The 20,787-nt window shown below is 37.5% G+C and overlaps 3 protein-coding genes across 5 annotated transcripts; 1 reads left to right on the top strand and 2 right to left on the bottom strand.

Moving 5' to 3' along the window:
- Window positions 1-351: 351 nt before the first annotated feature.
- Window positions 352-5,196, top strand: LOC129576136 (uncharacterized). Of its 2 annotated transcripts, none has more exons than XM_055460731.1 (4): window positions 352-585; window positions 1,056-2,461; window positions 2,564-3,336; window positions 3,406-5,196. In XM_055460731.1, exons 2-3 carry the CDS (start codon window positions 1,772-1,774, stop codon window positions 3,302-3,304), a joined length of 1,431 nt encoding a protein of 476 aa, XP_055316706.1. In that variant the 5' UTR covers window positions 352-585; window positions 1,056-1,771; the 3' UTR covers window positions 3,305-3,336; window positions 3,406-5,196. The 2 variants fall into 2 exon arrangements, with proteins under 2 accessions (XP_055316706.1, XP_055316704.1); XM_055460729.1 differs by having other exon boundaries at window positions 1,053-2,461; window positions 3,406-4,589.
- On the bottom strand, window positions 4,604-9,086 carry LOC129576135 (dystrobrevin beta). 2 transcript variants are annotated; one of them, XM_055460728.1, is made up of 6 exons: window positions 8,741-9,086; window positions 8,203-8,337; window positions 7,833-8,126; window positions 6,657-7,746; window positions 6,415-6,574; window positions 4,604-6,327 (listed from the first exon to the last, which is right to left on the bottom strand). In XM_055460728.1, the coding sequence occupies exons 2-5, from the start codon at window positions 8,324-8,326 to the stop codon at window positions 6,430-6,432; spliced, it is 1,653 nt and encodes a 550-aa protein (XP_055316703.1). In that variant the 5' UTR covers window positions 8,327-8,337; window positions 8,741-9,086; the 3' UTR covers window positions 4,604-6,327; window positions 6,415-6,429. The 2 variants fall into 2 exon arrangements, with proteins under 2 accessions (XP_055316703.1, XP_055316702.1); XM_055460727.1 differs by lacking the exon at window positions 8,741-9,086 and adding an exon at window positions 8,470-8,732.
- Window positions 9,087-9,536: 450 nt separating this feature from the next.
- Window positions 9,537-17,174, bottom strand: LOC129576181 (protein artichoke). The gene is made up of 5 exons (XM_055460848.1): window positions 16,841-17,174; window positions 16,087-16,741; window positions 14,309-15,895; window positions 13,818-14,196; window positions 9,537-11,702 (listed from the first exon to the last, which is right to left on the bottom strand). Exons 1-5 carry the CDS (start codon window positions 16,996-16,998, stop codon window positions 9,586-9,588), a joined length of 4,896 nt encoding a protein of 1,631 aa, XP_055316823.1. The 5' UTR covers window positions 16,999-17,174; the 3' UTR covers window positions 9,537-9,585.
- Window positions 17,175-20,787: the final 3,613 nt, after the last annotated feature.

Here is a 20,787-nt window from a genome sequence, read left to right on the forward strand (position 1 = left end):
TAATTTCGCATTTTTTTTACAGCAGTACATGAACAGAAAAAACTTTCCATTCAGCCAGCCGATTGTAGCCTGTAAAGTATCAAATGAAAGCTAGTTCATTTCCCTACATTTGTTTCCAAACAAGAATGTAAAAATATTCAGTGGTTTCATAGCTATAGCGTCTGGCGTATCTGGTTACTTTAGGAACCGAAATGTGATAAAGGGTTAATGTAAAGAATCGATTGATATTGACACGTCCCGAAGCAAAAAACACTTTGAAGCAAAAGTTGTCTAATGTCTAAATATTGAATTAGTATTATTGATGTGAACCGAGCCTTATGACATTTGACGTTCATTTCACTGGTTTTCGAAATGTCATAATGTCATAATCGCAGGTTTGCTCATACCGAGAACACATTTGGCGTTGTAAACACCAAGTCAACAAATCAATCGTACATTTCATTACAATAAAAACTACAGCAGTGTGAATTCCAATTCAATGTTTTAATTTTCCTATGGTTTCGCTTATAATTCATATTATTTTCGATACACGTGCGTTTTGTATCAATTTGATCCGGCACATTGTTGAATTCAAGTGACTTGAGTGTGCGTATACTTAATCATTTTAATGTTTTCTTATTGTGAAATTCATTTTTGTTTCATAGCACGTAATATAAGCCATTTATAACGTGAAATATATTTAAACGAGCCTAATAATTATTTAACTTTCAACATTTGAACAGTAATATTACATTTTATGGAAAAAATAATGATTTTCACAATAATTTTGCAGTACATAATTCTGTTGCGTGACGTGGTAAAATTCATTTCAAGCGGTGATACCCAATATGAATTGGTTGCATTGTTCAGAGATGAAGAGAAACAGTTCATCACTTCTCTAAATCACTGCCATTTTATCAATTCGAAGATTTTTGTCACTTTTGTGTGTTGCATCAGTGTGTATACCAAAAAAGGCGATAAATTCTCGTTCTGTTTTCGTTCGAACAGATTAAATTTAAGTTTCAATATTCTTCATTTTTAAACTAAATCGAATGTGTTTTTTTTTCTTTCAGTAGGAAAATGGCGAATCGTTTCAAGCCATCCATTCCAGCGAAGGGAGAAACGAAGGACGAAGAAATTACGACGATCAAATGTGCGCTAAAGACAATCATTCGCCCACAATACCAGCAAGCATTGATGAGCAAAATGACGGATCTGAGTTTGCAAGCCACTTCCATTTGTGTTTTGGGCACATTGCTGTTCTTGTTTGAAGGGCAAAAGGCCTTTGAATATAGGCGTCGAGAACAATAATTTCGCATTGTTTGGTGGAAGTGGAGAAGATAAGATCAAACTGTGCTTTGAACAAGTGCTATGGCACAACAATCAGCCACCAAAACCGAAGTCAAGGTATAAACCAAGCGGAACAAAGCCACGAGGACCACGAGCAGAGCTGCCACGTATCGATCCTGAATTCAAAGCAATTGTCGAAGGTCTTGACGACTATCATCGTATCGATTGGCCCAACAACAAAGATTTCTGCAATGGCCTTAAGCATTTGACCAATCAGTACACAGATAACGTCGTCACCAATTTAACAACGCATGCTAACAAACACATCACCCAGTACTTGAAACTGAAGGTTTTCCAATGGAATTCAGACGTAGGAGATGATGCAGAGAAATTTTTGCCAAGTGACATCGCAAGTGTTGTGAATCTGATCATCAAACAAAAAGACATCAAAGTGCCAATTCGCGATCCAAACAAACTCGAACGGTGTAGCGTGTTGTATGACATGGTGAACGACCTGAATGTGTTTCCAGATATCGATCTGCATGACCTCACGACTAGCAAACAACATTGGTTTAAGGCCATGCCAATGTACCTATCTATGCAGCGCGAGATAGAAGAGTACAATTCGGAGTGGCCACATCAGCGCCGACCCAAACGTAAGAAAAGAAAGCGAAAAAAGACAAAAGGAAAATGGAAACGCAAGCGCAGCCAAATGCTCGACAACCCAGATTTTCGGCCATTCATCCGAAATTTAGTAGTGGTGCCGATGTGTGATTTCCGGCGTACGCACTTCAAAATCGATTGTCCATCCATGCGACAGGTGTTGTCTTCGCAAAAATTATTGCCGAAAGTGGAAATTGAGAATAAAAAAGGAACAACAAGCACAACAATTATTCCAGAAAAGGATTTCAACCGGGACAGAGATTATTGGTGGAATCAGTATTTTTACATGCGAAAAATTCGACGATTCGTGCGTGCCAAAAAGCAGTTTGACTTTTCCATAAACACCGATGGAATCTCTGTGTCTCTCCAGTACTCGGCCAAAAAGAAGACAGTTAACAAAGAAATCGACCAAAAATCTCGCATTATTCAGAAGATTGAGGATGGCACAATCAAAAATTTTTCGGGCGTTGATTCAGGTGTGCGAAGTTGGAATACCACAACAACACACGACATTGAAACTGGCAAAGAAGTAAGTTTTGTATACATTCGAACAAGTTGTGTGTATTTTAATAGAAAATGCTTAAGCGCCAAAACTCAATAACTATACCTTTTTTTCTATTTATTTTTTCAGACCAACTTTGTAATGTCGAGCAAGCAATTCCACTGGCAAACAGGTCAAAAGGTGCGAAATGCCAAAGCAAAGCGATGGACCAAAAATTTCGTCGAAAAGGAGCGCGCAGACAGAGAAAATCGTGAGCTGTATCCAGTGATGCCGTCGCCAAAAGGTTCAATGTGGCTGAACTACATCAAACACCGAGTCAAGATGATGAAGCATGGAATCTGCGCTTACTCGACTGCCAAATACACTCGACTCGCCTTGGACAAACACATCAAGAGCAGTAGTGTTGTCGACGAATGGGTGAATAAGGTGACCGATAAGAAACCGACTCTGTTCTTTTTTGGTGCTGATGGCGAAATACCACCTGATAGCCCAATAAGTATCAAGAAGCACGTGCGCTGCCCAGGGGTTCGTAAGACTTTGAGGTCAATAAAGAAGCGCCGAAATTGTTTCATACAATTGGTGGACGAATGGGGAACATCTCGCAACAGACGCAAGATGTATGCATCGATTCGAAAACCAGAACAAAGCAGCCAGATTCAAGAAATGCCGATGCGTACCCGACGCCAGAACATTGCTGCCAACGAAAATTGTGTCAAAGTTGGGCAAAACGGATCTATCGATTTACCGACAGTTACAACGCGCCATGAACGAAGAAGCATCGGAAGAGGACGAGTGTTTATTCCCAAAAGTAAAATGTTACTACAAAAACTGGCGATTAAACCTCAAATGCTCTGTGATTTGGCATTGTGACGTCGTGGCTGCTAAGAACATTCTACTGAAAGGTAAGACTAATTGACGCACAATTTCGATTGAATGATTTTTTAAGAAGGTTCATTTGTTTAATTGTTCAGGACATTACTGGGACTTCCGATACCAGGGGCGATCAATAGGTATTGGCGCGAAGCTGGTGAAGCAGCCGCTGCTGTTGCCGCTGCTGCTGCCGCCAGAGCAACCGCTGCTGCTGTCGCCATCGTGGATAATGATGTAGAAATGTTCGAGTACGACCAGCAGCCAGCTGATCATGCTGTCTAATCAGCACATTGCAAACAAAAAAAAACAAATGTAACATTAGTTATTAAAGGCTATCCCGATCATGTGGGATAGTTGCGTTGAAGCAAGTTGACTCCCCATCTGGTTGATGTTAACTGCGCAGGAGTACTTTAGTGGGTGTTTTTAGGTAAGCATTATTCGATTTTGCAAAGAGTTTTTTGCTTCGGGACGTGCCAATATCAATCGATTCTTTACATTAATGCCATAATTTGAAACAGAATTTGAATGAAACTACACATTTCATCGACACATTTGCCATACGTACGACCGTTATAAATCATAGCAAATAAGAAACTTCAGCGGTTTTAATAGATTTGCATTCAATTTTATTAATGAATGTATGGTTTTTAATTGTAAGTTATTTATAATTGTATTGTATAATTTATCTTATTCATTCTTTGATTTTCTGGCTTCTTCATTATTTTTTTCTTCTGTTCAGTACATTTGTGGTGTGTTTGTTTGACAATATAATCAATTTAAGATTGTCATTTTAATTTCATAAATTCTGCCTGAATGAGAAAGTCTTGAAATTTCAATGAGTCGTTTATTTTGTTTTTGTAATATAAGTTATCCGCTAAATTTTCGGTATGGATGAGTAATTGATGTAAGTACGAAAGCGATGTTAATTCCACTAAATGTTAAAATATCGGATTTTCCCCTCAATTTCCGTTGAAACAATGCCGAATTCTCTATCAATAGTATTTTATCTAGATTTTCACCGGTATCATAAGCAATTTTCGTTCGCATTTCCTTTCTGTTATCTGATGAATAGTGATATTTTAAGAGCTTCGATGATTCGAAAAATGGTGAACGGAACAAATGTCAAAACTATGGAATGTCGATCATCACATTTTTGTTCAATTTTGTAGGATTCAATTTTTTTTTTGCATCATATACGATATACTTATAACATATTCCGTATGTTTTTTTCCAAAACAAGCAATAATTTTATACATGGAATAAAATTCAAATTGATACCAAGAAATTTTTGTTCGTATCTTCTTTTTTCGTACAAGCGACAATTTTAGTGACGAAATAAAATATTAGTTTAATTTTTAAAAAGAAATACCAAAAATATTGTAAATAACAAAATTAATAAATTAACTTTTCTTTTCCACTTGTTAGATAAAAAATACAATGTAAACATTTTTTCGGACCAATATTTATCGGGAAAAATCCACAGTTAAAATGTCTCAAAATGCATTAAATTGAAGTATATAAATTTGGATTTGTTGAACGCCTTCATTCCATATTGTCAAAAATCATTTTTTGTAGAAATTTGTAAATTGTCAAAATTGGATATTTGAAAAAATGAAAAAAATTGGCAAGTCAAATCCAGCATCAATGGGTAAATTGTCAACTGTATAAAAATGGTCAATGTGATGAGATTCTGTTCGCTGAATATATATGTAGGAATGTTCTGATGAATGGCAATTTTCTCAAACAAGCTTGGAGTTTCAATGGTGGCGGCTACTAAAATATGTAATAAAATTTTCTGTTTTTCTTTAATCTGTGCCTTGTTAGACAACAATTTAACACCAAAGAACAAAAACGACACAAATCAATAAATATTTTTTTTTTGTATATCTAAACGTTATGGAAGTTCTAAGTTTTGACTGGGTAAGTGGTTTTGTCCGTAAAAATGTGGACACTTTTCGTCATTATCATTTTCTTTCCTAATATTGTTTGATTTTGTTTTTCGCCACTGTTCAGTATGACTTCGGGATACTTGTCATTGTTGACACCAATCAATTTGTCTGTTTCCTTCGTTCTGCGTTTTCAATCACATCTTCGTCATTAAAAATGGAAGTGTGGCGATTCGTCGCACGATTCTTCTTTCCTTATGGAATGTCTTATATCCATTCACATTAATTTATACAAATCGTTAATATAATTTATAAAAACTTTATCTACGATTTTTACTAGACTAGCTCATCGATCCCATAATCTCGATCAATTTATCTTTTTTTTTCATTTTCTTTTTTTTCGAATTTGTTTTGTTGAAATAAATATAATTTGGAAATCTGTGTGATGTAATAATATCATGTGACAATTTAGTTTGCATCAAATGAAAAATTGCCATCCGAACTGAATGATTAGGTTGGCTGTTAATTCGTTTACTAAACAAATCTGTTGTTATGTCTTTCTAGAACTTATTTACATAATTTGGAATTATTTCTTCTTCTGATTTGGAATTGGGTTTATATGCGTTTTATGTGTTATTTTTTATCCTTTTTCTTCATAAATATTAGAGTACCGTAGTTGAAAGGTATCGAGAACGTGAAAATCTTTAAGTGCGTAAAAATGTGAATTAATTCATAAAAACTCAGCGCCGGCGGCGGTTTTATTTTTCGTTAGGAATGGATTAATCATTTAAACCGTGCCTTGTGGCTATGACAATTGGTGATTTACTGTTGAATTGGTTTGTGTATCTGGTTGCTTCATATTTGGCTGTTGTGGTTGTGGCGGAATTGGTGGACTCTTGCCGACCGTCTGCAGTGTAGTATGTGCATGTATCATACTGCCCCAATATCCACTGTTCGAATTGCGAGAAGTTTGGAATTTTTTTTGAAATATGGATAACAAGCCTTGAATGATGTACACTTTCCAAAAGCAGCTGGAGAAACAAAAATTTCGTTTGGTGCGTTTCACAATTGCGTAAAAATCACCTAGTTTGCTATGCACCAGCTGACCAGTTCCGTCGGAAATTTGGGAAAATATATCTGAAAATGATAAAAGAATGTACACATTTTTACTGGTCAATTCACTTCAGCGGATTGTATAAAATCTCGAAAAAAAAAGAAACTTACATCAAAGTTTATCGACTAGTGAAGTAGCTTGTCATGCAATTGAAGTGTATGCGGATCATTTATCGGAGAACTCGAATTGGGCGTCGATCGAGGACTAGATGATGTTTGCTGGTTTTTCAACATTTTCATCAAACTCTCCAATTGTCCCATCAATTGTCGCCTTTGCGTAGAAAATTATTTTTGTTAAATTAGGCAAAAAAGATGCGAATTTTATAACAAATTTTAAACAAAGAAAAACTTACCTCGAATCTTGCAATTGTCCCAAATGTCCTTCGAGTTCGCCTTTGCGTTGTCTCAGTGCCCGCAATTCCGTCATTAAAGCTGGACTTTCTTGTGTTAATTGTTCGGCGTCTTGTTGGCGTCGAAGTCGTTGAATTTCTCGCATAATTTCTTTGTTTTTAGCCTCCAATTGGGCGATTAGTTCACGTTGTGCACGTGACGAGTCAGAACCAAGTGAATTTTTATCATTTTTCAATGGATTAATTGTAACATTGGCATTAGCCGCATTTGGTGATCGACTCTCTTGAGCCAATCGAGCTGCGTATCGTGCAATCAGTCGGTGTTCCTCATCGTTGGATGTGCTCGATCTGGGAAGTGATGAACTACCACCAACATTATAGTGATGTAGTACACTGCCGCTTCCCGGGCCTGAGCTATCCAGCGATCGGCCATATGTGCCACGTGAATCTAATGTACTACCTCGATCGAATGGTGGTATAAGCATGCCACCGGATCCATCCGAGAATCCGTTGTGTGATGGCAATGGCGATGGTGGCACAATGTGTGACAGATTCAACGTTTTTTCCGGTTTTTCCGGGAATCTTGGTATTGCTTGCGTTGGCTTCTCGGGGACACATCGAAAGCTCTTGCGCAATGTGTAACCGATTTGTTTGCTTGGTGATTTGTAATTTGTATACTCTTTCACTTCGTGATCATTTTGATGGCCTTGCGAGACACGTCCATGCCAAAAGCAATCCTGACACAATTGGTAGTTGTTACACCGTTGGCAACGATACCGAAAACCACTGAAATTCTCACGATGACACGCCGAACAAATGGTTGGATGAACAATTGATTCGACCGTTGAAAAGCGTTGCAACAATGGTAACCATACCAAACACGATGGTCCTGGCTCCGTGATGAGTGCACTAATAAAATCGTTAACCGACACCTTTGTATCACGTGAAAATAATTCACATTCCAAATTGTCTTTGTAATTGAATGTCGGTGATTCATACACCGCGGCTGGGATTGCTAACACTTCACGTAAAAAATCACCTAGTTTGCTATGCACCAGCTGACCAGTTCCGTCGGAAATTTGGGAAAATATATCTAAAAATGATAAGAGAATGTATACATTTTTACTGGTCAATTCACTTCAACGGACTGCATAAAATCTCAACAAAAAAGAAACTTACATCGAAGCTTATCGACTAACTTCCCCGCACACATGATTGCCAGAGCGACTTTGATCGAAAATACCCGCATTTTACCGGTATTATCATGTGAATAAGCAGCTATAAGCCAGTTCAAAAGAAGGCTAGCTTTGGAATCGACTTGTTGGGCGGTCGTCAATCGCTTGTTCAAATTGTGGTAGAGCGAGGATACCAATGTTTCCAGACGAGCAACGCTCACATCACTATGTGGCTCCATCGTATTCAATCCATTTTCACGGAATGCTTCAATCACATTCCAAATATCCACCAGATGCACTGAAAAATGAACAAAACCAGAAAAAAAAATTAATATCCATTCGTATGCAATTAAGTAGCTGTGGGTGGCATTTACGATTTGTTGATTTTTGAATGTAACGCAATTTGGAGGCCGTGCGGTACGATGCAAACCGAATACCATCAAATGCTTGCAACCTCAAATCCTGCAGTATAGCAATATGTGGTGACTCCAAATCCATGTCGCCGATATCTGCAAATCAAATACAATTTTATTGACAATTTTAAGCCTAAACTATCACGTAAATATCGAGATTTGATTTGAAACTCAACATTCCAACCAGATTTTTCTTTGAGGCGAAAGAGGAGATAAAATATACATCACATGTGTGTGCGATAAAAAAAATTGGTGCGAATTTTGCCCGTCGTCACTGATTTGACAAATTCAGACCACTCATTTTTTCCTTCTTTCTTATGGTTTACACAAAATATTGGTTGGTATCGTCGTTGTAATAGAATTCTAATATTTTTGTTGTCCTCCACACATAAAATGCATATATTCACACAATATACGCACAAAAAACCAATAATAATTGAAAATTTCTTTTCAGTTTGGTGTTTTGCTGTATGTCTTGGACGCAGCGCACATTACGTACTGTTTTTTTTTCCTGTTTTATTTTAACAGATAAATAATCATCCAAGCGAATTGATTATTCCTTCAAATCGTTTTGTGGAAAACTTAATTTTTATGGAATGAGCGTGTTGTTGTTGTTTGTTTGTTTTTCTGTGCACGAAAAAATTCAAAGCGATTTAAACTGAACGAAAAATAATTTCGAGGTAAAAACAAAAACAAACTTGAAAGTCTTTTGAAGTGCAAGTGTGCAATGTTTTATATTTAGGGCCACCAACACACGGGCACACCACTGAAAATGGGCCCATTTTCAATGTATGTGGGAGATGCGCGACTGTCAAATTTGTATGTTTTTTTTCTCTTGGTTCTTCAGATATCGCTATATTGAGCTATACCTTTGCCAAACGTCAAACCAATTTCAGTTTGAGTAAAATATTCAATATGCGACATAAGCTATGCTTTCAACTTACTTGGGACATTTCTTTCCATTTTCATTTTAAAATGTAAAGTGCATTGGATTCTGTTAATGAGCATCGGTGTTCGAAAATATTAAATCAAAAATAAAATGTTTCAATCGGGTTTTAGTATGAAGTTTGCTATTAAGCCCCCTTTACATTTCAACTCGATGGATAGCGTTCTATTGTTCGGGAGATGGCACCACATGCCACGAATGGAGATGGCAAAAGCTTTATTTTCAATTCAAAACTTCATTCAACAAATTCAAATAAATGGAAATTTGGCGCGTAAAATTTACCTTCTTCGATACAAGAAATGAATGTCAATAATAAGCAAAATTCCACAAAAAAATGATTTCATTTCTAAATTGAAGCTTATTTATTTGGTCTCATTCATTTCTATGTTACAGCATTCTTAAACTTTATCTAAAATTGTTGTGGCTAAAATTAAAGTAAAAATTATGATGGTAAAATGTGATGCGGCCAAACGGCTGCTTCCGGAATGGGTTCTAAATCGATGCAAGCCAGAATCAAGTTGTGGTTCTTTCCATATGCTTCGATTGTAGTTGCTATAATACCAATTCATGTCACCCTTGTATTGTGTCGCCTGATCTTCAAGATCATTTGAATTGGGCGTTTTGTTTGACTGACTGTTTGGTGTTGTATTTTCTTTGATGCTATTATCTTGTGATGTTGTTCGTAGGTATTCTTCAGCGGTGGGCAATTTATGTGCAATCGGTTGTTTTGTGGTCGTTATTGTTGTTTTAGGAGTGGTAGTAGTAGTAGTGGTCGTGATGGTGGTGGTGGTAGTTGTAGTTGTACTTGGGCTTGAGGTTGTGATCGGTTTGCTAGTTGTCCATTGCGTTGGAATTGATGTTGGTGCAAAGCTTGAAGTGGGTATCGTATTATTAAATACTTTCGTAATGACCGATCTACCCGGAGGTGTACGGTATATGCCTTGCTGTGCTCCAGGTGCAACTAGAGCTGATAGTGCACTACCGGGACCAATACCATTTCCTCCATTTGTTCCATTCGTTGGAATTCGATTCTTTGATAAATTGATTACATCACTCGAATTCGGCATGAATGTGGGGAAAAATTGTGTTGTTGCAACAATCACATCCGGGTTTTGTTGAGTTGATGGGGGCAGTGCAGGATGTTTCGGTGCTTTGCTAGTTATCTTCTGGATATTCCGTTTAGCTTGTTCGGTGTCGAGTCCGTTACGATCGATATCAGGTAGAATTTCATGTGTATTTAATTCGGTAACCGTTCGTCGTGTCGTTTTCGACGTTACTATTGTTGATGTGGCTGGTGCAACAGTCGAACGAATCAAAGAAATTCCGTTTGAACTTTTCGTTGGCGCTATAATTTCACCCTTTTTCAACGATGAAACATTGAAACGCGACTGAGGAGCATTCTGAATCGATTGATTTGGATCAGCACTCACAGTCGGCACCAGCACTGGGTATTTATTATCGGGCACATAATCCAAATTGTCATCAAATTCCAAATTAACATTTGGCTTGAGCTCAGTGCTCACAGTCTCTTGAACATCACCCGTGTCTTCTTCCGTTTCCGTGTCATTTGATGAAAATGGATTTTGAATCGGTGTGAATCCTTTGCGACCGTTCGGTAAGATTGGAACAAAACCACCCTTTTCTATTCGTGGGTCAGAATACACATTCGTGTGGTATGCATTTGGTGGTGGTGGTGGCAATGCTCCATTTGGTAGTGGCAAAAATGCACCGTCCGGTGGTGGAAATGGGCCATTTGGAGGAGGAGGAGGATGAATATTTGTTGGCTCTTTATCACCTTTAAGCGTTGCCGGCGTTGGCTTTTGTGGTTGCAACGACGACGATTGAGGTGGCTGCGGTAAATGTATATTGTTTGAAAACTGGAAACTGTCAATAATTTCACCTGCCCGTGGTCGATAGTTTCTCAAACTGTTTAAACGCGATTTTCCATTCGCATCAACGTCAGCACGTGAAGTAGATTTTCGTGCAGTATTCCCGCCACTCCAAAGATTACTTATGCTAGGCAGTGGCATACCAAAGAATGTAAATGACGATCCTCCATGGTTTTTATCGTGCAATTGTTGTAGTTTATGTTGTTCATAATTCAGAACCGTATCATTTCGAATGACAGTCATGTTTCGACTGAATGGTGACTGATTTTGATTCGATTGATGCATATTATCGCTTTGCTCAGTTGCCGAATCGTTTAGCGGATAATCGATGAATTGTTCATAAAAATATTCACTTTCGATTGGTGATGCGGGAATATGTTCGGTTTCACTGTACGGATCAGTATCACATTCGTCCAAGCCGAGCTGACGCTTAAAAATATCACCATGCTCATTTGTTAGCAGCACTTGATTCATTCGATTATCATTCGACGCATCACAGTCACTCTTCGAAACGCGCATATCGGTCAGGAGATTTCCATCTCTACACTTTGGTCCCGGATGCGAATTAGTTTCTTGATACCATGCTCGCAACCACAAAACATTGCAACTGCATTCCAATGGATTTCCTAGTGAAAGATGAAGAGGGGAAAACGTAAAAAAATATCAAATCCGAACTTTTTGTTGTGTTCTAAAGCAATTTAAATGGAAATTTTTCATTGGAAACGGAAAAGTTTAAGAAGTGATTATACTCAGACAGAATTTAGCGGAACAATGATTCCGATTTATCGGAATTACTACTGTGTCCAAAAAGTAAGGTGACATTGCATTTAAAATTTAGCGCGCTGGGGAATTTGAAAAAATCCTTTTATTTTTAGGTTGGTAGGACTGTCTTTGACATCCCTGCCAAATTACACGTCAAAATATTCATTAGTGTTTGAGATACGCTTCGTTTTGTGGACTGCTAAAAGTGAATTTCTCGTTTTTTGCGATGTCGAAATTTGTTGATCAAAGAATTTGCATTAAATTTTGTTTGCGGAATCAATTTTCTGCTGCGGATTCGTTGAGGATGGTGCAGAAAGCCTTTGGTGATGAGGCTATGTCGAAAAAAAATGTTTACAAGTGGTATAGTGAGTTCCAAGCAGGCCGTGAATGTGTCGAAGACGAAGAGCGTGCTGGGCGACCATCAACCTCAACCGACGAAGCTCACGTCCAAAAAATTAAAGATTTGGTGTTGGAAAACCGTCGATTAACGATTAGAGACCTTGCTGATGATATTGGCATATCGAAAGGCTCAGTCAATACCATTTTGAAGGATGTTTTGGGCCTCAAACGCGTCAAATCTCGACTGGTACCGAAATCATTGAATTTTTTGGAAAAAGGGTGTCGAGTTGACGTGTGTGAAACAATGCTTTCTGACTACATTGACAAGACGAAATGCATGATCACTGGAGACGAGACTTGGATCTATGCTTACGACCCGGAAACAACCGACCAATCGAGCGAATATCGTGCCAAAGGTGAGCCGAGACCAAAAAAACCGCGCCAAAGTCGCTCAAAAATCAAGGTCATGTTGACTGTTTTCTTCGATTATCGGGGTGTTGTGCATTATGAGTTCCTTCCCCCGGGTCAAACAGTCAACAAGGAATATTATTTGAGTGTTATGCGTCGTTTGCGTAACGCTATCCGCCAAAAGAGGCCGGAATTGTGGAAAGAAAACTCTTGGTTTTTGCACCATGATAATGCATCGTCTCACAATGCGATCATTCTTCGTGAACATTTCGCCAAAAACTCGACTCATATCGTTCCACAACCACCGTATTCACCTGATTTGGCACCGTGCGACTTCTGGCTGTTCAACAAGCTCAAAAGACCGCTCCGGGGACACCGTTTTGAGACGATAGAGCAGATTGAAGCCGCAGCGAAGACGGAGCTGAGGGCCATCCCTGAAGTCGACTTTTTCAACTGTTTCGAAGATTGGAAAATCCGTTGGCATAAGTGCATTGTATCGGGAGGGGATTACTTTGAAGGCGATGAAATTGATTTGGAAGAATAAATAAAGAATTTTCAAAATAAATGCAATGTCACCTTACTTTTTGGACACAGTAGTAAAACCAATCGAATGATAAATCGGAACAAATGTTCTGAGATTCCGATTTATCGGTATTCTTTAATGTAAAATAGTTATTAAAAATACAATTTCAAATTATCGCGTCTATCATTGATGTTCGACATTCGTCGATACAATTGACAGCGTGCAAAAATGGAAACTACTGTATTCTCTTTCTATCGTATTCATAACTCATGCGGTAGCATATTATTTGCATTCTTTCTTTTCGCCTATTCTTCGTGTGATGTGCTGCTGACTTACTGTGTACTGCTTTGTTTGTATGTATATTACTCGATCTCTTTCTCTCTTCGTAATACAGGCCGATCCTGCGGTGTGCGTGTAGTAGCATCTCTCTTTTCAATACTATTGCATGCACATCGCAAGAACGGAGTGTGCTGGGAGAGAGAAAGAGATCGAGTAGTTTCCATTTTTGCACGCTGTCAATTGTATCGACGAATGTCGAACATCAATGATAGATGCGATAATTTGAAATTGTATTTTTAATAACTATTTTACATTAAAGAATACCGATAAATCGGAATCTCGGAACATTTGTTCCGATTTATCATTCCGTTTGGTTTTAATTCCGATAAATCGGAATCATTGTTCCGCTAAATTCTGTCTGAGTACGCACCATCCAAATCTAAAACCGCTAAATTGCCTCGCAAGTGCCGAAATGTTGGCTCAGTGACGGATATCATTCGATTGTTTCGCATAGTTAGTACTTTCAGTCGGGGCATTGATGAAAATGGTTCGCCTTGGACTTTGCAGATGTGATTGTCGTCCATTTTCAGTTCCACCAGCCAGTCCAAGTTTCGTAGTGAATTCGTTGCAATGCGACGCACTTTATTGCCCGACAGATCTAAAACCTCCAAATCTCGAACGCTAGTCAAGCCCATGTGTTCCATATTATCAAAATTATTGTAGGACAAATTCAAATACACAATCGAGTTTGTATGATAAAAACTCTTTGGGGATATATAGCGGAGAAAATTGTTCTGCAAATGTAGGGCCTACGTATGAGAAATGTCAATATTAATGAAAATTAGAAATCAGCTGGGAAAATAGAAGCAAAAATAAGGAAAAAAAATCCTCTCCTGAACATCACAAGTCTTTCAAACTCACCTGCAAATTAGGTAAATCTTCAAAAGACCGTTCCCCTAGCTCAGCCAGCTGATTATCAGCCAGTACAAGCTCTTGTAGTTCGGGTAAATTTTTCATCGATCCCGAATCAATGATTTTCAATTCATTACTAGACAAATCCAAGTATTCCAATTTCGGTAAATCGGTGAATGTGTTTTTCGGCAGCTCCATCAGTTTGTTGTCTGACGCTTTGAGTATTTCAATCTGACGCCATGCGGTGATTATTTCGGACGGAAGCATCGTGAGTCGATTGAAACTGATATCAACATCACGAAGTTCAGTTAAAGTGGCCAAACTCTGTGGCAATTGTTTGAGAGCATTGTGAGACAAATCCAGTGAATGTAAATGCCTGCTATTTGTAAAGGTTTGCGGTGCAATCTCCATGATATTATTCCGTGATGCATCGAATTTTTCGAGTTGTTCATTCTCTGAGATGCATTCGACAAGGATCTCCAGTCGATTTCCTTGCACATTAAGTTCTCGCATATCTTTCAGTGGTGAAAATCCGCGCTCATGCATCGCCACCAATCCATTTTCCTGTAAATTAAGTGTTTCCAAACGGGCTAGCCCAGCGAAGCTTTGTTCATCGATTGTACGTAGCCGATTTTGAGCGAGACTCAAACTTCTTAGCTGATACAATGTGCTAAAGGCATTTTTCGGGATTTTATTCAGTAAATTGACTCCCATATTCAGCATGCGCAAATTTGGTAAATCCAAGAGTTTTGTCGATGTGCTGGGCAACATTGTTATTTTATTACCTTCGACATTAACGCGTTCGACAATTCGTGGCAGTCCCGGTATAAATTCTTTCAGTTCATTGTAGCTGGCATCGATTTCGAATAGGCGATTCAGGAAACGAAGTGTCGCTGGATGCAATTCCACCAAACTGTTCATGGAAATGTTAATGGTTTCGAGGTATGCATTATTCGTAAAACTGGCCGGATCGATTTCAGACAGTTTGTTATTGCTTAAATCGAGTCGACGAAGTGACGGTAAACCAATGAGTAATGTGTCATTCAGTACGGAAATATTATTTTCCGATAGATCCAGTCCTTTTAGCCCAGGTAAATTCCAAAATGGTAACGGTGTATTCTCGGTTAGACTATTGTTTTTCAAACGAAGCTCCCGCAATCCGGGCATGGCCATAAATGCGTCTCGTTCGATGCGACTGATGTAATTGTGATCCAAGCAAAGTTGTTCCAGTGACCCATGACCTCTTAACGATCCAAATGGAACAGTTTCCAATTTATTGTAACTCAAATCCAAGAATTTCAACATCGGTAACGCATCCAAAAGTGATTTCACTTCTTCAATATTCGAGATTTCATTGTATTGCAGGTGTAAATATTCAACACCACTGCCAGATGTTTGTAGAAATGATTCTGGATGAACGCGCCGCAAAAAGTTATTCTCCAAGTGCAATAGCTTTAGTCGTGGCATTTTATGAAACGCACCATGATGAATCTCAGCTATTGAGTTGTCATTTAAATACAACTCTTTCAAATATTCCAAATCCACGAAAGTACCTTCCGATAATGTTGTGATAAAGTTACGATCCAGTTTCAGCACCTAAATTAAAGATGGAAAATATGTGATTTTCACTTGTATTCTTTTTTATTTTACAATACAATAGGTTTTGTAATCCTAATGATGATATACATATATTTTTGACTTTATTCATATTTTTTATGATTCCGTAGAAATAACGAAATATAATCATAACTATGTAGATAATTCCTATATATTTTCTAAACCTTTACCTCGAGTTTGGGTAAATCTTTAATGGCCCGGCCAATCATTCCGGCATCGGATATTTCGTTGTGACTGAGGTCGATCGAATTAAGTGTTGGCAGATTGGAGAATGCTCGCAAATGAACCCAACTGATACCGTTGCCATTCACATTCAAAGTATGCAATAAATCCAAATTTTGGAATACACCCACCTCGAGCCGGTTCAATTTTGGACTGCTGCTGATGTAAACATTCTCCAATGAATGCAAATCAACAAATCCGTACGGTGGCATTTCCATCAATTCACTTCCCTCAATTTTAATGTACCGTAAATTGAATAGCCCCATAAAAGATGGTGCTCGTTTCAAATGATTACTTTGTATGGTGACAGCTTGCAATTTTTCACACTCAACCAAACTGTCAAATGGTAAACTACGTAGTGTTCGTTCGACAATGAATATTTCCACCAAGCTTGATTCCAAATCATTAAGCCAACCGGTGGCCAAACGTTCGACACCATTGTTGCGTAACATTAATCGAACTATGCGTAACGGTGAGAAAAATCGGCTTGGCAACGACGGCAACTGATTATTTTCCAAAATCAATTCATCGATTGGACGATCGATAAATTTTGCGGCTGATTTGATGCCATTTAAAACACGAGGTAAGTCGCTGTGTGAACACCTAGAAAAACACACGATTGAGTGGCAAAAAGTTACATGAATTGAATAAAAAAAAAGAAATTTTGCTTTTTCTACTAAATTTAATTCGACAAAATAGTACCATAATTGAATTTCGTTGGACTTTTGCGCACAGCGGCATGGTAAAATAAGCTTCTGAGGAGGACATAGCGTTTGTTCGTCGCCAGCCACACGCAAATCAACACAAAAAATGCATATCACCGAGATGAGCACTGTTATCAATTTCAATGTGCAATCCATTTCGTTTTCACTCTAAGCTTTGAAGCTGCTTTGTTGTATTCAATTCAAGTCGATGGATCGCATCCAGAACACATTTTAGCCGCATTCAAATGTTGGCCCATTCGCTGGGTGTTTTGGAGTGAGTCTTAATACCTGTGGTAGCACGAAAATATTTTAAAAAGTTATATAATGAAAATCACGAAATGACAGTACTACATCACTAACTAAAGGGAAATATTAAATTTAAACAATATCATTGATGTGGTTGAGGTGGACCCAAATACTCTGCCACAATAGATATTCCATTTCACAATATATTTGCACCATTTCATTGAGCCGCGAAAATAAAATCGGTAGAAACCAAAAAGCAAGACGAGTCACAGCCCCATAAGCATAAAAATAACCATAGCATTGTCAAATACTGAAGTGGTAATTAAATAACCGCATTGTTTTTTATTACTGCCACAAACTCGTCTGAAAAATGGCAATGTGTTTGGCTCAAAGCACCATTGGTCCAATACACGCAACGAAACATCGAAGCGATCGAAAATCGAAAACAATAGAATATATGGTATGTTTTGTGCCGTTGAACGTTTCACCTGAAGACGTCAAAGCACAAGGTGAAATCAATAAATAGCTACTTAAATACGAAGAAGAAGAAGAAGAAGAAGAAGAATCCATGCAAAATACTTCCTCTGCGATCTCGAGGTAATTGCAGTGTTTCTCTTTCTTCAAAGCGTACGCCATGTGCTCACTCGCACACATATTCTGATTGTGGATTGTATGTTTCTGTGTGCAAAAACGGTCCATTTTAATCTTCTATCTGCATTTAGCCTAAATCTTCGCCATTAAATACATTTCGATCGAATCATTCTCTTTGGTGTTTCGCTTTGTTTCGTTTCTTTTGGCTTAATGCAGCCGCTCGTGAACATTCTTCATTTTGAGTAATGTACTACACTTGATTTGAGCAGTTGTGTTTTTCTGTTGTTCGCCATGCCTATTTTGCGTTACGCTGTATTGATTCTGTGTTCTACAAAATTTAAAGGTAAAAAAAAAACAAAACGAGAAGAACACATATCGCTTGAACTCACACTAAAGCTGGAATTTGTGTAAAAACGAAATGTACTACAAATGAATGGCAAACCCATCTCACCGAAGCAGCAGTGCATCCAAAGTAAATTGATGCCGTTATTAATTCATTGTAATTCATTGCAGCATTTACTGGTAAATTTAATGGCATTTAGTCGTATTGCCTAATTGATATGCCATTACATTACATTATAAACTCTCAAGAACAATTAGGAAACGAAAAAACATTCTGACCGACAAAATGGCTTACATACTGAACAGTTTCTATTTTTAGACATTTCTCTCGCGTGTCTTCTTGTAAACCGAAAAAATTGTCGATGCTGAAATATTCTAATTTTGCTTCTTCTCTTCCAAAAAAAAAACAAAGCGGATACATCAACTGATTAAGGATCTGTCATCGATATGTAATAAGTGGATCAACTCTGAACGAATGGCTTAACATAGAAATAGTTTTCTGTGCGCGCAGAAACACAGTTAAGCAACGTTTACTTCGGCAGAAGTCACGTATAATCTATTTCTCCATCTCTTCATTCTGTGTATGAGTGGAGGAGAAAAAACGCTGCTTTAATGGAAAAAGCAACGACGCAATTGACATACTTGGATAAATAGCAAAGATAAATGCGATACAAAATATATAAAATTGCAATAGATTTTATGATTTGATAGTCACTTTAAACACCATTAACGGAAACACAGAGCGAATAACTCAAGTGCGCAACAAGTGCTTCGACTTGCGCGCGCACCCACACATACAAACACATAGATTCGTAAAGCGAAAAGAACGATACCATGATTTATGAAGCTGAGCAAAATCTCAGCTAACGTTTTTTTTCGGTATGCTAATTACAGAGTCTATTGAACTCCTTGCAGATGTCATTGTTTGAGCCACGATTCAATCGTTATCATTGCATCCAACCGTAATTCAGATGCTTCTTTGTTCCCGATTCTCGTTAGCTTCTAGAATAAAAGATTTTCGAAGCATTATTACTCATTTCACTTATTCATATTTCATTCTTTCTTTCTGCCTGCTGTACTCGATAATATTTCATGTATAAGCGCATTTTTTTTCTCCCAAAGAATCATCCAGCCATATTTCACATTCAGCTTTCTGTCACAGTGTTGATTTTTGAAATGCTTGTTTGAAATCGCATTGGCCGTGAGTAAAGAAGCAACTGTAGCGATTCTTCTCTTTTCCAGCTTATTGATTCTGAGTCAAAGTCAAGACCTAGTTTCTCGAGAATACACACACAAAAGTAAATTGTCAAAAGTAGTTGAACGTCATCGCAGGTCAGGATAACCTATACATTTGAATGATGCTGACATATACAAATACGATGAAATTTATCACAAAAGTAGGTGACACCTATAATAAAACCAACTAACAAAAAAAACTAACTATAAATGTATAATTTATCTCGACTTGTGATGACGTTTAACTACTTGCTCTTGTGTTTGTAGTGGCTTATTATTAGTGTGTGATGAGTGCTTTTTCTACAGAATCAAAAACAAAATATAAACGATTCTCCGTACTACAGCATCAAATTGTGGAATATGTTGCTTCGAGCAATCAATGTGTCAACGAGATGATCTCGTCGGGATCCCACTCAAAATATTGCTTCTAATCAAATATTACAGAAATCCGATATACTAAAATCGATAAAACTCTTTTTGATTTTTGATATATGGTTGACCCTAGGGGCTTCATTCGAATTTAAAAACAGTGAATTTTTGTGAATGCTTTTGAATATTATAGATATTTTCTCATAGAATTTTCGAAAATATTTTGAATATACGTGAATAAATTTAGATAAGAAAAAATCCAAGATGGCGGCTGGTGAGAACGGCTGAACTGTCAAAATAAGAAACACCGAATATCTGGGAATATGAGTGGATATGAGTGGATATTCTCTAGATAATAGTGAATATCTCCTAAAACACACCGAAATTAATGACAAGTTTTAAGTGAAATGTAATTGGCCTTAGGGCAGCATGTTGATGGATCATTGCACGCGAACTCTTGTCCGCAGATCCATCAGCCGAATACGATAAACAATAAATAAATGAATAAATAATGAATTTTTTCGATAAAAAAATGATAGTTCCCCCTAGGGTTGAAATTGAAAAATTGTCTCTTTGATTATATTTGTAAAATTTCATTACCGGATAAAAATCATTTCCATTTCATCATGAGCTAATTAGATCAAAAAATCGTTGTAATGTCATATGCAGGAAATATTTTTTCAGGTCAGGAAGTAGTTAGTAACTACTAGTTACATATTGAATGATATACAAATGTGCATGTGCACCGTAACGGATATTTTATTAATACAAGTACAAATGTAATAAGAGAACATTTGCGCCATCGAACACATTGTACGACATAACACACACAAATATAAGAAATAATGATTTTTTTTTTGGTTGAAATGTGTTGATTTTTTGTTTGTTTTCGACTGGAAGTTATTGTGTACTAATTGAGTCTTGCAATGAAAGTAAAAAGCGATTTCGACATTTGACATAAATTAATAATGATTTAATGATTCGAACGCCTTCATACTTCACACAAGGAACACATGATTATGAAATGTTTTGTCTTTGTCTTTGTTTTCAATTTTTTTCCAGTTGAAGAGAGACCACATTTTCGGATGTGGGGGTCGAATACAAACACAGAAAATGGCATCGAAAAACCATCATACACAAAGAGAAAGACAGAGAGAGAGT

This window comes from Sitodiplosis mosellana, unplaced genomic scaffold (genome assembly GCF_009176505.1).
Source record: "Sitodiplosis mosellana isolate CC-2019 unplaced genomic scaffold, AAFC_SMos_1.0 Smas_scaffold_6181, whole genome shotgun sequence".
Lineage (NCBI taxonomy): Eukaryota > Metazoa > Arthropoda > Insecta > Diptera > Cecidomyiidae > Sitodiplosis > Sitodiplosis mosellana.

Bases quoted from the DNA above. Each gene is read 5' to 3' on its own strand.
- LOC129576181 (XM_055460848.1), bottom strand. From the start codon at position 16,998: ATGGATTGCACATTGAAATTGATAACAGTGCTCATCTCGGTGATATGC. The intron at 16,742-16,840 runs GTACTATTTTGT...GTGTTTTTCTAG, and splicing joins TCCAACGAAATTCAATTATG to GTGTTCACACAGCGACTTAC. The intron at 15,896-16,086 runs GTAAAGGTTTAG...TCTTTAATTTAG, and splicing joins AAGATTTACCCAAACTCGAG to GTGCTGAAACTGGATCGTAA.
- LOC129576136 (XM_055460731.1), top strand. From the start codon at position 1,772: ATGGTGAACGACCTGAATGTGTTTCCAGATATCGATCTGCATGACCTC. The intron at 2,462-2,563 runs GTAAGTTTTGTA...TTATTTTTTCAG, and splicing joins ACATTGAAACTGGCAAAGAA to ACCAACTTTGTAATGTCGAG.
- LOC129576135 (XM_055460728.1), bottom strand. From the start codon at position 8,326: ATGGATTTGGAGTCACCACATATTGCTATACTGCAGGATTTGAGGTTG. The intron at 8,127-8,202 runs GTAAATGCCACC...TTCATTTTTCAG, and splicing joins CATTCAAAAATCAACAAATC to TGCATCTGGTGGATATTTGG. The intron at 7,747-7,832 runs GTAAGTTTCTTT...TATCATTTTTAG, and splicing joins GTTAGTCGATAAGCTTCGAT to ATATATTTTCCCAAATTTCC.